The sequence below is a fragment of the Polyergus mexicanus genome, unplaced genomic scaffold (assembly GCF_030449975.1).
Source record: "Polyergus mexicanus isolate NDT 795.1 unplaced genomic scaffold, iyPolMexi1.0 SCAF_2, whole genome shotgun sequence".
NCBI classification, from domain to species: domain Eukaryota; kingdom Metazoa; phylum Arthropoda; class Insecta; order Hymenoptera; family Formicidae; genus Polyergus; species Polyergus mexicanus.
The window spans coordinates 3,837,569-3,850,549 of NW_027223322.1; the positions used below are offsets into that span (position 1 = coordinate 3,837,569).

The 12,981-nt window shown below is 36.6% G+C and overlaps 2 protein-coding genes across 2 annotated transcripts; one reads left to right on the forward strand and one right to left on the reverse strand.

The window, feature by feature from the left end:
- Window positions 1-1,025: 1,025 nt before the first annotated feature.
- On the forward strand, window positions 1,026-11,574 carry Unc-76 (fasciculation and elongation protein Unc-76). The gene is made up of 9 exons (XM_070315411.1): window positions 1,026-1,390; window positions 3,167-3,419; window positions 9,209-9,331; window positions 9,527-9,683; window positions 9,763-9,871; window positions 9,996-10,258; window positions 10,464-10,539; window positions 10,616-10,681; window positions 10,840-11,574. The coding sequence occupies exons 1-9, from the start codon at window positions 1,285-1,287 to the stop codon at window positions 10,854-10,856; spliced, it is 1,170 nt and encodes a 389-aa protein (XP_070171512.1). The 5' UTR covers window positions 1,026-1,284; the 3' UTR covers window positions 10,857-11,574.
- A 217-nt stretch (window positions 11,575-11,791) lies between these two features.
- LOC138941332 (uncharacterized) lies at window positions 11,792-12,930 on the reverse strand. The gene is made up of 3 exons (XM_070310894.1): window positions 12,488-12,930; window positions 12,140-12,371; window positions 11,792-11,962 (listed from the first exon to the last, which is right to left on the reverse strand). The coding sequence occupies exons 1-3, from the start codon at window positions 12,649-12,651 to the stop codon at window positions 11,888-11,890; spliced, it is 471 nt and encodes a 156-aa protein (XP_070166995.1). The 5' UTR covers window positions 12,652-12,930; the 3' UTR covers window positions 11,792-11,887.
- Between the last annotated feature and the right edge of the window lie 51 nt (window positions 12,931-12,981).

Genomic DNA, 12,981 nt, shown 5'->3' on the forward strand with positions numbered 1-12,981 from the left:
TCGACAAATACCGATTGTTGATTATAATTGCCGAGGTTATCAACGGGAGCTCTCATCTGTACGATCGGGTTGTTATCCATTGAGCAAATCCCGTTAGAGTGACGTAGACAAGAGATAGAAGAGACGCAAAGTACAGGAAAGCAAAAGATAACAAGTCGATTGTAGTTTTAATTTTCCCCAAAAATTGATTTTATAACGATGTCTCCGACATTTGCGATTTTTTTGCAGCATCGATATAGACAACTTTTAACATTCAACGGCGACATCTCGCAGCCTCTCTCTTGCCGCTCTCTTCGCGAGATAGTATATATATTTTATCGAGCACAAATGTGACGAAGTATGTCGCAACGCCGTATGTATACATACAATTATAATGCGATTGCATCAATATATCAGTGATGCAATTTTAAGAGAAAAGCCATTCGTAAAACTTAAACTTTTTATTACAAATTGAACTTCATTCTTATCGAAAAGCTGTATGGATTATTTAAATCTCTCTTGTCCTATTCTTAGGACAAGATCCTAAGCCGAGTTACATCTCAAAGTTCGTCTTAATCGGTGAAAATGAATCTGATTAAGAAAATAAATTATGCCGCGCTTTTCGGGATAAGCGCAGGTAGTTTATTTAAATCTTCTTAGATAAGATCGACCGCGCACAAGAGATCCAGGTAGATAATTTGATATAAATCTGCAGCCGCAAATCAATTCGCTCTCGAATATGTCACGTCACTGAAGAGAGTTCAACTGGGGTCTTTGCCGAGCCATGGCAGGTGTAAGCATCTAATTAGCACTGGGATTAGACCCGGTGAAAAGATACGAGATATGTCTGGTAGAACCGGGATGGAGACGGCCCTGGCCAAGAGAGATGATTCGTGACATTGCGCGCTCACCAGCGTCGCCATGACGACCAGCGATCATCTTCCACCAGCACCAGCACCACCATCATCCCCCACCACTGCGACCACCGCCGTGATGTGAGCTGTGAGCGAGCGTAGCGAAGAGACTCCCCCACCACGTAAGTCGATTTCAGTTGATCCCGGACCGACGAAGGAAGGTTATCGCGCGCGCGTTACGATCGGTGTGTTTGCGCGTCGCGTCGCCTTCATGTCTCGGCCGCGTTATCATCATCGTTGTCATCTCGACTCGCGAGATCTCGTCGAGTAAGGCAAGCGGCGGCGTAAAAAAAAAAAAGACAGAAAAAGGAAAGAATCGCGAGACGACACGCATTCGGCCGTGACGCCGAATTCTCCGGTCGCGCCCCGGTATACTCCCTCACGTTCAATAATGAGGGACATGGCAGGTAAGATCGCCGAGTTGAAGTTCGAGGCACCCCTCGCGCGTTTCGAGGAGGAGGACACCGCCAGTCTGAAGAACATGAACCTTCTGACAGGTGCGAAACAACCGCCTTGTTATTCTTTCTCCCTCCCTCCCTCCCCTTCTTCTTACGTGTTGTCTAACGCGGGGCTGGGAACTGTATTCCGCACAGTGATGTTTGTCGGCTGTGTGTCAAATCTTTGTTTAAATTCGTCGTTTACGCGACATAATTTTCTCGAGTGTCTTTAGCGACAACCAAAATAGAGACCGCGCCGCGGTCATGACGCGTTGCTCCAATTTATTATATCCACATTAATCGACGCAAAATAACGACGTCATATTTTAAATGCCTACGAAGTTATCACGTTACGTGCTTTTAAAATTATTATATAATCGATAGAATGTTGAATTTCTTTTTCTTAAAAAATTTTAGTTTTCCATACAAGAATTTTAATTATTAAATGTTTGAAAAAAATTAACAAAAGATAAAAAGATCAATAATAAAAATAATTTTTTTTTTTTTTTTTTTTTTTTTTATACCAAAATGAATTCGAAATATTATTGTCAAGACAGTAATATAATTTTATTTGCGATTTTAATTTTACGACAGATTCTCTAGTCAATTTTCAAAGTACTCATTCGTTACGTTAGATGTTACGAATCTCGCAGTTTGACGAAATCGAGTCGGAAGAATGTTGGAATTGGTTGCAACTGGGCTCGAAATTTTCTACCTGCGTAGAGAAGCGAGGAGAAACGGCGAGGAAAATGAAAAAGCCAGATTTACTTAAGTTAGACCAGACGGAGACCCTTACTTTGTTCGAATTTATTTTCGTCGTTTGGTCGCATTGGCGCGGACGAGAAATCGTCGTCGGTTAACTTCGCGAAAGGATTCCTTCCAGTCCATCCGAATTGTTGTGTTGTGGTTCGCGACGAACAGCTGTTCCTTAAATTTTCGCGTCAACAGTCATTGCACCAATATTGAACTCTATTCTCATCCAAATTTTCATCGCAATGCGATTGATTTTCTCTGTGCTTCTCTCCGGATAATAAAAATAAAAATATTTTTCTCTTAATTGTGCTGCCTCCGAAAGAAAACGAAAATTAAATCTAATAAGTTAAATCTATTAAGTTTTATTTATTTTATAATCAAGATAAAATATTCTTCTGATCTGGATATGTAAAATAATGATCGCCGACTTTTCCCGAATCTTTATTCTGTTATATGCGTCGTAGAATCGGAATGAAGAGGGATGTATGTGGGGTCGAGGGTTGAGCGATACTTTTAATCAGAAACGACGAGCGGTGTCAGGTCTGATAACGCTCGATATCGCGACGCCAGTTGTCGCGATCTCGGACTCATCTTTGTGTTTCGTCAATATTGCTATAACACGCCAATGCTAAATTTAGATCGTTTACTTCGATGAAAGCAAAATCGAGAAACGTGTCGGTCACTTATAATAAATAAAGCGCGATCATCGGGTAAACTACGATATATAATATAATAAAGTTAACTTCAAAAATCATTAAATATATTTTTAAAAAAATTGTGTCTCCCTACCCCCTCTTGAATAAAGTTACGTCACAATATTTTTCGTATCTTCTCCTTAATTAAACATTTATATTAATGTTTATTAATAAGAATAATAACGTTAATTAAAATTATTTTTCTTAGCGATCTGAGTGTTATAAAGGGACTAATTTAGAGCTTTATTTATAAATAAATAAATTTACTCACGATGTTATAATAATGTGTATCGAATCTTTGAACATTTAAACATTTTTTAATTTTTTTTTTTCGTGTTATATAATAAATAATCGCATCGATATATCTTGATTGTTCTTAATTTTGTAGAACAATTGTTGGACGCCAGCCTGGATACGAGTTTCGGCGAGAATTGCAATGCGAATGAACCACCGACGACACACGAAAATGGCACCGACATTCTTCAGGAAGGAACATTCAGCCCGTTCAGCGGTAGCCTCGAGGATCTCGTCAACACCTTTGATGAGAAGATCACGTCTTGCTTCCGCGATTATGGCACCGACGTGGAATCGCTGGCGCCGGTGCAGGTGCGAACGCAGGAGGAGATCATGAACGAGTGCCAGTAAGTGTTCTAATATAAGATTTCAAGGGATATCTATCCGAAAGATATCTTTTTAAGGTAAAATAAATTATTGTTATGTAAATTATATAAAGATTCACAGCAGCGACTGTTAAAACTTTCCTTTGTATCGCTAAAAATTACTCTAGTGTCACATGTCTATCCCCATTGTCGCAATTATCTCGATTAACTCTAATTAATCCTATTCATAGGTGGTGGTGATGTTGCGAGTCGGTTTTCGATTCACGTAACTAGAGAGAACCCGCGGTTACCGGTTTTCCTGCGAATCAGCGAAAGATAAATCACAACGTATCGACGACGAGAGCACGCTCGTCTGAAAATTGCCCGTAATGTAATGTACACACGTGTATATATTGTATTAACATCGACGTTTATGTTTTGCGCGCTCGAGACTCTCTCGCTCGTCCGCCAGCTCGTCTGAAAGTGGTGATTTCACCATCGCGGAAATAATCACTTATCGCATTACCGTTTTATCATTGCGCTCGTCGTAATACGCGTAACACGTGACGCGCAATAACGGGGAGCGAGTATTCTCACATCTGTAGCTGTGGCCCACAATCCATCTTGCATCTCGATTATTCTAGAAACGCGACATCTCTCACTCTTCTCTCTCTTTCTCTCCGTAAAAATGCGTCAGCATTTTTCACATACTGCTTCATTTAACGCAGCGAATGTAATACGGTGTAATTTGATTGTAGTATAGAATTTCGCTGCTCGATCGTATTAACGAACAAAATGTGATATTATTCGTTAAATCAAAAAATCTTTTAAATTGTCTTTGTGATAATTGAATTAAAATTCAATTGGAGCCTGAAAAATGAATTATCGTATAATTATAGCATCGAGGCATTGAGTCATTTAGAAAAATCAAAGGCAATATTTAAAATCGATGATGTATATATACGTCGTTTTTTCTTTGTTGCCAATATTTAATTATTTATCGAATAGCTTAAAAATCCCCTATTAATTCGTTTGCAAGTAGACTGATAGAAAATGTTTCGACCTTGTCCCTAGTGTCATATCGAAGAAAAGGGAAAAAAAAAAAAAATAACGAGAAAAAGAATCAAAGTTTCTCGCGAATCTGTCTGATGGCAATCATCGATTTTCCAGTGGAAGAAGTGTGTCGACACCATTAATACTCTCTACGCGATGTTTACGGTACGTTTTGCAGCTTTCTCTCCGAAGTAGCTGCAGCGTCGTCGTTCTATATCATGAGAAAAAGAGAGAGAGAGAGAGAGAGAGAGAGAGAGAGAGAGAGAAGAAATAAATGCATGTTAATTAAATGAATCCGTATATTAACATTTCTTCTCTAATTAATTTATTATCGAGTTTGATTGGTGACAACAGTGTCTATTTTGATATAATTTCGAATAGAGAAATAAATCGAATGCGTTACGAATTATTTTGAGAAAAGCAAAAAAAAAATTAATTGATTGCTTATAAATCAAAGCATTGCAATCTTTGGTAGTATTACAAGATTTGAAGATGATTAGATATATTTAATTAAAAGTATATCTTTGTAGAAATATTTACTTTTCTAAACGCGTTGATCTTCTCAATTTCCGACTAATCTATCGGTTACGTATATGTAATAAATCTGTACATCTCTCCTAACAAGGTACGACGAGATGCGAGATCTTTCATGGTGACCTTGCCGGATATTTCTCTCGCAAACGTGCTGACGTAAGCATGACTCGAATTGTGTTAAACTAGACCCTATAGCCTAGAGGTCTTTTTAAGATGTGGCGTGATTCGTGGCACACTAAAAAGAAAAGAGTGATTATTTTATTAACTAAAATTAAATTTTGAATCACACACAAAGCTCCGCGAATAAATCGAGAAATCAAAAAATGTTGACTGTTTTGGCATACATTGCTTCCAAGCTTGTAGGCAATTTTACGGATTGTTGATTATCAGAGGGTGGTCCAAGATTCACGCTATTCGGCAGACGACCCGGGCAAATATTTTCGTCATAGGGTGTAAATTACAGTCGCGATGCGTTCACCGGCGGTACATGGCTGCACATCCTAACGAGCATAACCGACTAGCAGCAGGTGAAATTCAACGAAGCGCGAAATTGTCCCTTCGTCTGTACGCAACCATGCAAAGCCGTTAAATTTATTATACATTAGATCATTCGTCTCATCATCTCTTTGCAAATGCGATTTTCGTTCATTAATTTTTTTTCGCATCCTTCGGCAGAACGAGAATCTCAGTCTCTTTATGCAATTTTTATCGAATTTGATTTTTTATCGATGAAACAAAATACTGCATATATTTTTCTGTTTTTTTGAAAAGAATTTCAAGCGTATCAGAGTTATATTCAAGAAATTTACAATTTCCAGATTCAAACGCCGGTATCGAAATATACATAAATAAGTATGCCTAAAAAAGAGAAATCCTACGTAAATCAAAAAAATTTTTAAGGAGATCGCGTTATAAATGAAAAAAGAATATGCAGTTAAAATAAATCGCAGCTGTAACAAATAACTGCCAAGTTTTTTTCTCCCTCGAGAAGTCTGCTTTCTACAATATATGATTCGTGTCGTTTCTTGGAACGACCGATTTAAATCGGTTTGGCATTATTAAAGGGCACTCAAATGAGGTGACAGGGAGGGGGAGGGGTGGCAATCCAAATGGCACGTTCTCTCTATCCCGGTGACTAATAAGGCCATCGACCCTCCGATCGCGCGACAAAGCTGTGGTAGCCATGCGAACTCACGCGTTCGCGAAGCGCTTCTGCATTTCCGCAGCGATACGTTCGCGTATCGCGCTTGTCCGTCGTCGCGACCCAACGCGTTTGAAACGCAATTCTACATTCATTCACGTGATTCCACATTCGCGCTTTCTAGCGCGAGGCCGAGCATGATATACACCCAGATATACTCAGGTCGCACCGGAAACAGATATCGAACGGTGATTGATACGATTCCTTTCCCTCGATTTGCGTGTGACACTTTTTATAGCGTGATTTGCCTTTTACATTCTTCAGAAATTGCATAGATATATTTAGATGTCAGAAATAGAGGCATTTAATAATCCGATTCGAGTCTTTTTAGTTTAATCCAAATTATATTCGAGAATTTCCTCAAAAAGACGAGGAAGTGTTAATGTATAGTTACATAATGTTATGTTTGTTATAAATAACATTACGCAAATTATTGTTACGTAAGTATATAGAGAGAGACTGATATATACTCTTTTTCCCGGAATTGAATTACTCGTCAAACTTTCCATTTCAAACGATACTTGCTAGACGCTTTTCACGCACGATACACGTGGAAATAAATAATTTCTTTTCGATGTTTTGATACTGACGAAACGCGTGGCATGAAAATTTAATCTCTGTTTTGCTCCTTCGTTCGTATATCGAGCTATACACCACCCTTCGAACAGAGGGCGAACGTCAATATCGGCGCGCACGCGCCTCGGATAGCGGCAACTATCTAGGGGTGCTATGCAGGGTTGAATTGTTATGAAAGCGCTGAGAGAGATGGAAGAAATCATCTTATTTTATATAATTAAAGAGGAATTTATATCACTTTAAATTTCTCTTTCTCTCTCTCTCTCTCTTTCTTCACGGATTTTATAGAAAGCAAGCGGATTCACAAGAATTTATTAAGAATTGCTTGTGTAAAAATATGGAATTCCTTTTTTTTAGGATTTAATGATTAAGTTTTATGATGATTGAATTTCTTCTTATCTTTTCCACGACTCCTATATCTACTTATTGCGATTTTTACGAGCGTGCGGAAATTAAAAATTGAATTGGCCCAGTGTCATATAAAACTTCATATATACTGTGTGTCATGAAACACGCTTGACGGTTTGATGTGAACAATGTATGCGTTGGAGATGAGGCCACTTTACATTTTAATCGGAAACTCAAGTGGACTGAGTTGACCTCAATTTATTAACCCACGACATCGAATGGCCGATCAATGTGCGTTGGCTTTCACTACGATATCCATTGCGATCGTTTTTTTCTTCTATTTCTATTTATTTTGGCAGGCATAAACACACATGCATAATTTTAAACAGAATAGATAGATTTATAGATCAAGATATCTAATCCCTTCAATACACGATATAAATTTTTAGTCATATTATCTATTTAGAATATATCATATTTTTTCGAAGAAGAAAAAAATTGAAAGTTTTCAATTCATATATTTTCATATATTTTGGATTCAAGAGATTAAAACGATTTGATTTAGCCTTTTACAATAATATTGAATAATACACGCAAAAAAAAAAATAAGATAACGCAAGTCTTTTAACAAACGTTTATTTAATGTTCAATCAAGAAAGATTTGTGAAATTCGAATATTTGACATTAGTGAACTTGTACTACTTTTTTAAGGCACAGCTTTATCGTTTTCGAAACACATAGCTCATATTGCCCATCACCCGCAGAAGGAAAGGACATTTATGAGGGAGAGAAAGAGTTCAGAGAGAGAGAGAGAGAGAGAGAGAGAAATATTTCGGTAAGAACATTATACCATGCAGATTTGGATGCCGTTTTGTGTCGACTCCCACGATTATATTATACGCAAATTCGCACCGCGAAAAGCCATTTCGTTCCGGCGCGTTTGTTCCCCGCGTGAAGAATCGCTTCCCTCCGGTAAACGGCACGTTGTTGCTATAGCGTCGTTGACTTACGTTATGTTAGCACGTGATTAAACGTCTTATCTATTCAGCGTATACGCAGGAAACACCTACAGTCTCCTCTCGTGATTCATGATTTGGCGTCCTAGAAAACGGGGGAGTTCGCGGACAGTCTGTTGCTCTCACGACAGCTGTGTAGAAAAAGTGTCTTAAGTATATCTTACATGGAGATGTTCCCACGAAAATTATGTGAATATTAAAATTAAGTTAATTATAAAAATACGCAGTAAAACGAAGACTCCGTGGGAAGAAAAAAAAAGAAGAAAGAGAGAGAGAGAGAGAGAGAGAGTTTGTCTTTCTCAAGAGTTTACACAGTGTTATATACAGAAAATGTCTTCAGTATATATTTCTAAATGATGGAACATATTATATGAAGCAACTTAATTACTACTGTATTATATCATTCTCATGGGAGCATCTGCGTTTATTGATCGTGCATCAGGCGTCACGCTCTTGCAGCAAATGCGTTTGTAAATCGCGTGTCCTTGGCGCTAAAATTATAATGGAGATACATTTTCTCATTAACCTTTAGATGGCTGTAAGTTGTTGTGAGATCTCTATAAACAAGTGTTTTTATCAGTCGCCATTGTACAAAGATATTTAGAGATTATGGTAAAGAGATTTACATTATGGAAGAAAGATCAAAGTAGAATATGAAGATTAAAATACGATGAATAAGCTGTTGTAAGATAATATTAGTAATGAAACAACATTATGCGATATCCTGCAAATTAATTAAAGTTTTACAGAGCATAGGACAATTCTCTTGCATGCATTCACTTGCTTTCGTTGCAAGAAAAAAAATATATGTTAAAGAATATCTTTTTGTTTACTGGAGATAGAAAGATACAATGAGTCTAACACGATATTGAATCATTCGAGCGAGAAAAATCTGATGACACATAAGCTTAAAACGTATTCGTTTTCTTGAGAGTAGTATAGATTAGAGGATATGAATCATACGAAGATTTCGCATCTGTTTACATTAATATATATCTGAGTGATGTAAGAAAGATGAACGACTGTGTTAAGATCGAATAAGTCTTCAGCAGGCACTGCAAAGTCTTTTAAACATTAATGTACATATTTGGTTTTTCTCGCAGGATGTGGTGGACGATCACGGGAACTTTTGGAAATATATTACCGATCGACTGGAGCAAATCCTACGCGAGGAAAATGCATATGCCCGCGTTAAATCTGAACGAAGCACCCGCTTCGACGGAGAGGTAGATACATTTCGGCTTTACATACGCGATTTAATTATTTTTATCAAAGACTTTCATTACTTTGCAGCGACTATGAATCTTTTCACGCACTAAATTTTCGTCAAAACCACGTGTTCAGTGAACTGACTTTGTTTCTTTATCTAGATCAGCGTTAGCGCTCGTAAATTCAATGCTTTCGTTTTTTGTTCGCTGTAGACCGGAACTAGAGGATTTAAGTAGCGAAGACGAGGCGGTTGCGACAGATTTGGACATGCATGCTTTAATCTTATCCAGCAGTACTGATACTCATAGTCCGGAGGAACCGCTCAAGACCGCCGAGGAGGTTCTTCGCGAGATAGATGACATAATGCAGGTAATCTCTCTCGATGCATACTGAAGTATCCTTGTGTCGGTGTAATAGTAGCTAATGATTTTGCATCTTCTCATTGTAGGAAAGTCCGTCAATGGAAAGATCGCCAGATTCCGAGGGTTCCCTGTTAGATAGTGATGAGGCTTTGGAAAGAAGTAGAGAAGTACTTGGATCACCGCTTCACGAAAAGAGTATGTGTTGCAAAGCTCTTTTTTTAATTTCTTACATTTAAAAGAAAAATATCAATAATAAATACAAATTAAATTTTTGTCTAAAATAAAAATCCGCGTTATAAAGCGCCAAATGTGTTTTTAGAATTAAAACAACTTTCCTCCAGCCAACTGACTGAACTTTTCGGGGAGATGGAATCTTTGGTTGCGGCCTTGAGCGAAACACTGATCGCTGAGCTCGCACTTAGGGATGAATTAGAATATGAGAAGGAACTTAAGAACCAGTTCATCTCTTTATTGTTGGCTGTGCAAAATCGACGTAGGCAGCATCACGTTACGAAGAAACGAAATCAAATGCAGAATGGTACTAGTCCGTTGCCACAACATAGATCTTTGCAAGAGCCAAAGGTAACTTATACTGCCGTATCGAGTTGTGCATTTACGTAGCACATAGTATTGGCCATTGAATTTTATGTGTATATGTGTATTTGTATATACTCTCTCTCTCTCTCTCTAAAAAAAAAAAAAAAAAAAAAAAAAACTTTAATATAACTTTTAATTCTAATTTAAAAAATAAGGTAATATAATTCTTAATTAATTATTTTTATTCTAGTACTTGACAACTGTTATTCCATATCATACAGACAGTGGTCCACCAGACAATCAAGCCTTGCAAGTACTTATTAAAAGTAAGCAATCATCAATTCTTGACCATCATGTATATATGTGTAATTAAATATATCAATAATATATTTATTTGTATAGTACTAAAGGCCATTAGCGAGGATAGTCCAACGGTACCCACCTTGCTAACAGATTATATACTCAAAGGTATAACTAAATTTAATTTATTTTTATTGAATGCTATTTATGTGTTATGTGAGAATTTTATTTTTCCATTCAGAAATAATATACTAATGCATCTTGTCAATTTATAATATTTAGATATTTTTAAAAAACATTTATATACAAGATTTTCTCAATTATAGTGTTATGTCCGACTTAAGAAAGGATATACTGAAAAAAAGTGCGAAAGGAGCGTCAGCAAAATACCATGTGCTCTCTTCTTGCCAGTACGCTTTCAGCCGTCATCGTGCCGCATTGCATAATTAGTTTATAAGTTGTATCTCGGTCACACTCGATTACTGTATTGGCTGTAGAAGTAAAGTCTCTGATATTCTATCTAGTCTTAATTTATACATTACGATATGTACATTACTTGCTTAAGGTATCGTAATAATATTTTTAATCAGGTAACACACATATGTTACTGACTCGCGTAAATCGTATGTTATTCTTACAATTTTCATATTTATATTGTATTATGCCTCATATCATTTCAGTTTTGTATTTTTTTTTTGTACATAAGAATCTCGAAAAGAGGCTTTCTTATATGCAGAGCCATCGCAAAGGCAGCACAGAGCTCCTTATCTAGGATTTTACGAATTGCTATTTGTGTAGATCAGTTTCTACTTAAGGAATTCAAATGTGTATATTGTTGTAATGCTAGCTCTAGTATAGCTTATATATATAGAGAGAAAGAAAAAAATACTTTTCATTCACTGATATCACGCGCAAAAAAGGTATTAAAAAATCTTACAGTCAGTCAAATTACTTGCCCCCACCATACGATAATGTAATTGTTCTCACGCAACGCGCAAAAGCTTGAGACATTTGTGTTCGTTAAAACGAAAAATAAATTCAACGACCTCACCGCTCTCGAATGTCATCATCCGATGATTTATTATAATTGCTCCATTACTTATCCCTATATCTTGATCCTCTCATTACCGATTTCCTTTTTATACATGATACAAAGATATACTTTATACTCTGCTTTATACTTAACATATATATATATATATATATATATATATATATATATATGTATGTATGTATACACATACATACATATATGTATATATATTGTAGAGTATTACACTTTAATATTAGAAACATTTGGTATTATCATCAAATACACAATTAAAAACGATTATCTTATGAATTTAAAAATAAACAAGTCAGTCTATGACAATATCACATAGGACATTGTGGAGCTAAACAACTTGGTTGATAGCAACAGTTTGAACGTCGACGATACCATTTGTCCGTCTGAAAATACGATACAATTATATGGCACGTATAATATTTTAGAATATAATGAAAAATTTAGATGGATATAATTATGTATATTGTATTTTTGTTGTTATATCTTGAAGCCGTGAAAAAATCTTGCTAGCTCGCTTTAACGAAACAATTTAATTTATTCAGAAATATATGTACACGTACGCCTTGTTGCATGTAGCTGCGACTAGGTGTAATGTATTTTAACTCCGATCCGAGTTCATGTAAATTAGAGACCTTCAAAACCGTGACAGTCGAAGAATAAGTAATCAGAGGCCTTTTTGCGGGAAATGTCCAGGCGGGTTTACATTCATCGGGACTAGGCTTAATGTACCACGCATCAGGGTCATATCTGGGATTATATTTAACACACATTGCTGATTTTGTTGGTCTGCGTCTGAAATTATAATTAATGCTTGTGCGTTTCTTTATTTCTTTTCTCAATCCTAATAATAATCGCGATGAACTTTTTCTTGATTTGGTTCAATGAAACGCGTGTGCTCGTGTTCTCACAAAGAATCCATTTCCGCAAAGAGACACTTTAAACGTCGCAACTCCTGGCCGGCGCTACACACTCTGTTAGAGAAGCCCCAATTTCCAAGTGCTTCTGCCACACCGGTGCCATTGCCTCTGGAAAACTCGTACGTACACGGCATATGTATCGTCGACATTGCCATTCTTGCTGTATAAGTACTTATTAATTTTATAAAAATATTAGACACTGCCGACACGGAAAATATATTTATTTGACGCTTTGTCTGTATGAAGTTTGCTCTGACATGCACTCTTTTCAAACTTTTTCTTTTAAACAATTGCAAAGAGTTTTCTTGAACTGTTATTTCACGCGAGCCAATATATATTGCGATTTGCCATATTATCAAGTATAAATTTGACGCACGATACAACTAAATAAAAGTTGCATTGTTTCTTACAATAAATGTACCTTTATTTTAATCTAACAGTAATAACATAATGCGAAAAGAATATATGTATATATATATATATAT

Coding starts and splice junctions, on each gene's coding strand:
- LOC138941332 (XM_070310894.1), bottom strand. CDS start 12,651: ATGGCAATGTCGACGATACATATGCCGTGTACGTACGAGTTTTCCAGA. Junction 12,372..12,487: donor TTTGCGGAAATGGATTCTTT/GTGAGAACACGA, acceptor TTATAATTTCAG/ACGCAGACCAACAAAATCAG. Junction 11,963..12,139: donor GCAGCTACATGCAACAAGGC/GTACGTGTACAT, acceptor TCGTATTTTCAG/ACGGACAAATGGTATCGTCG.
- Unc-76 (XM_070315411.1), top strand. CDS start 1,285: ATGAGGGACATGGCAGGTAAGATCGCCGAGTTGAAGTTCGAGGCACCC. Junction 1,391..3,166: donor GAACATGAACCTTCTGACAG/GTGCGAAACAAC, acceptor TTAATTTTGTAG/AACAATTGTTGGACGCCAGC. Junction 9,684..9,762: donor AGATAGATGACATAATGCAG/GTAATCTCTCTC, acceptor TTCTCATTGTAG/GAAAGTCCGTCAATGGAAAG.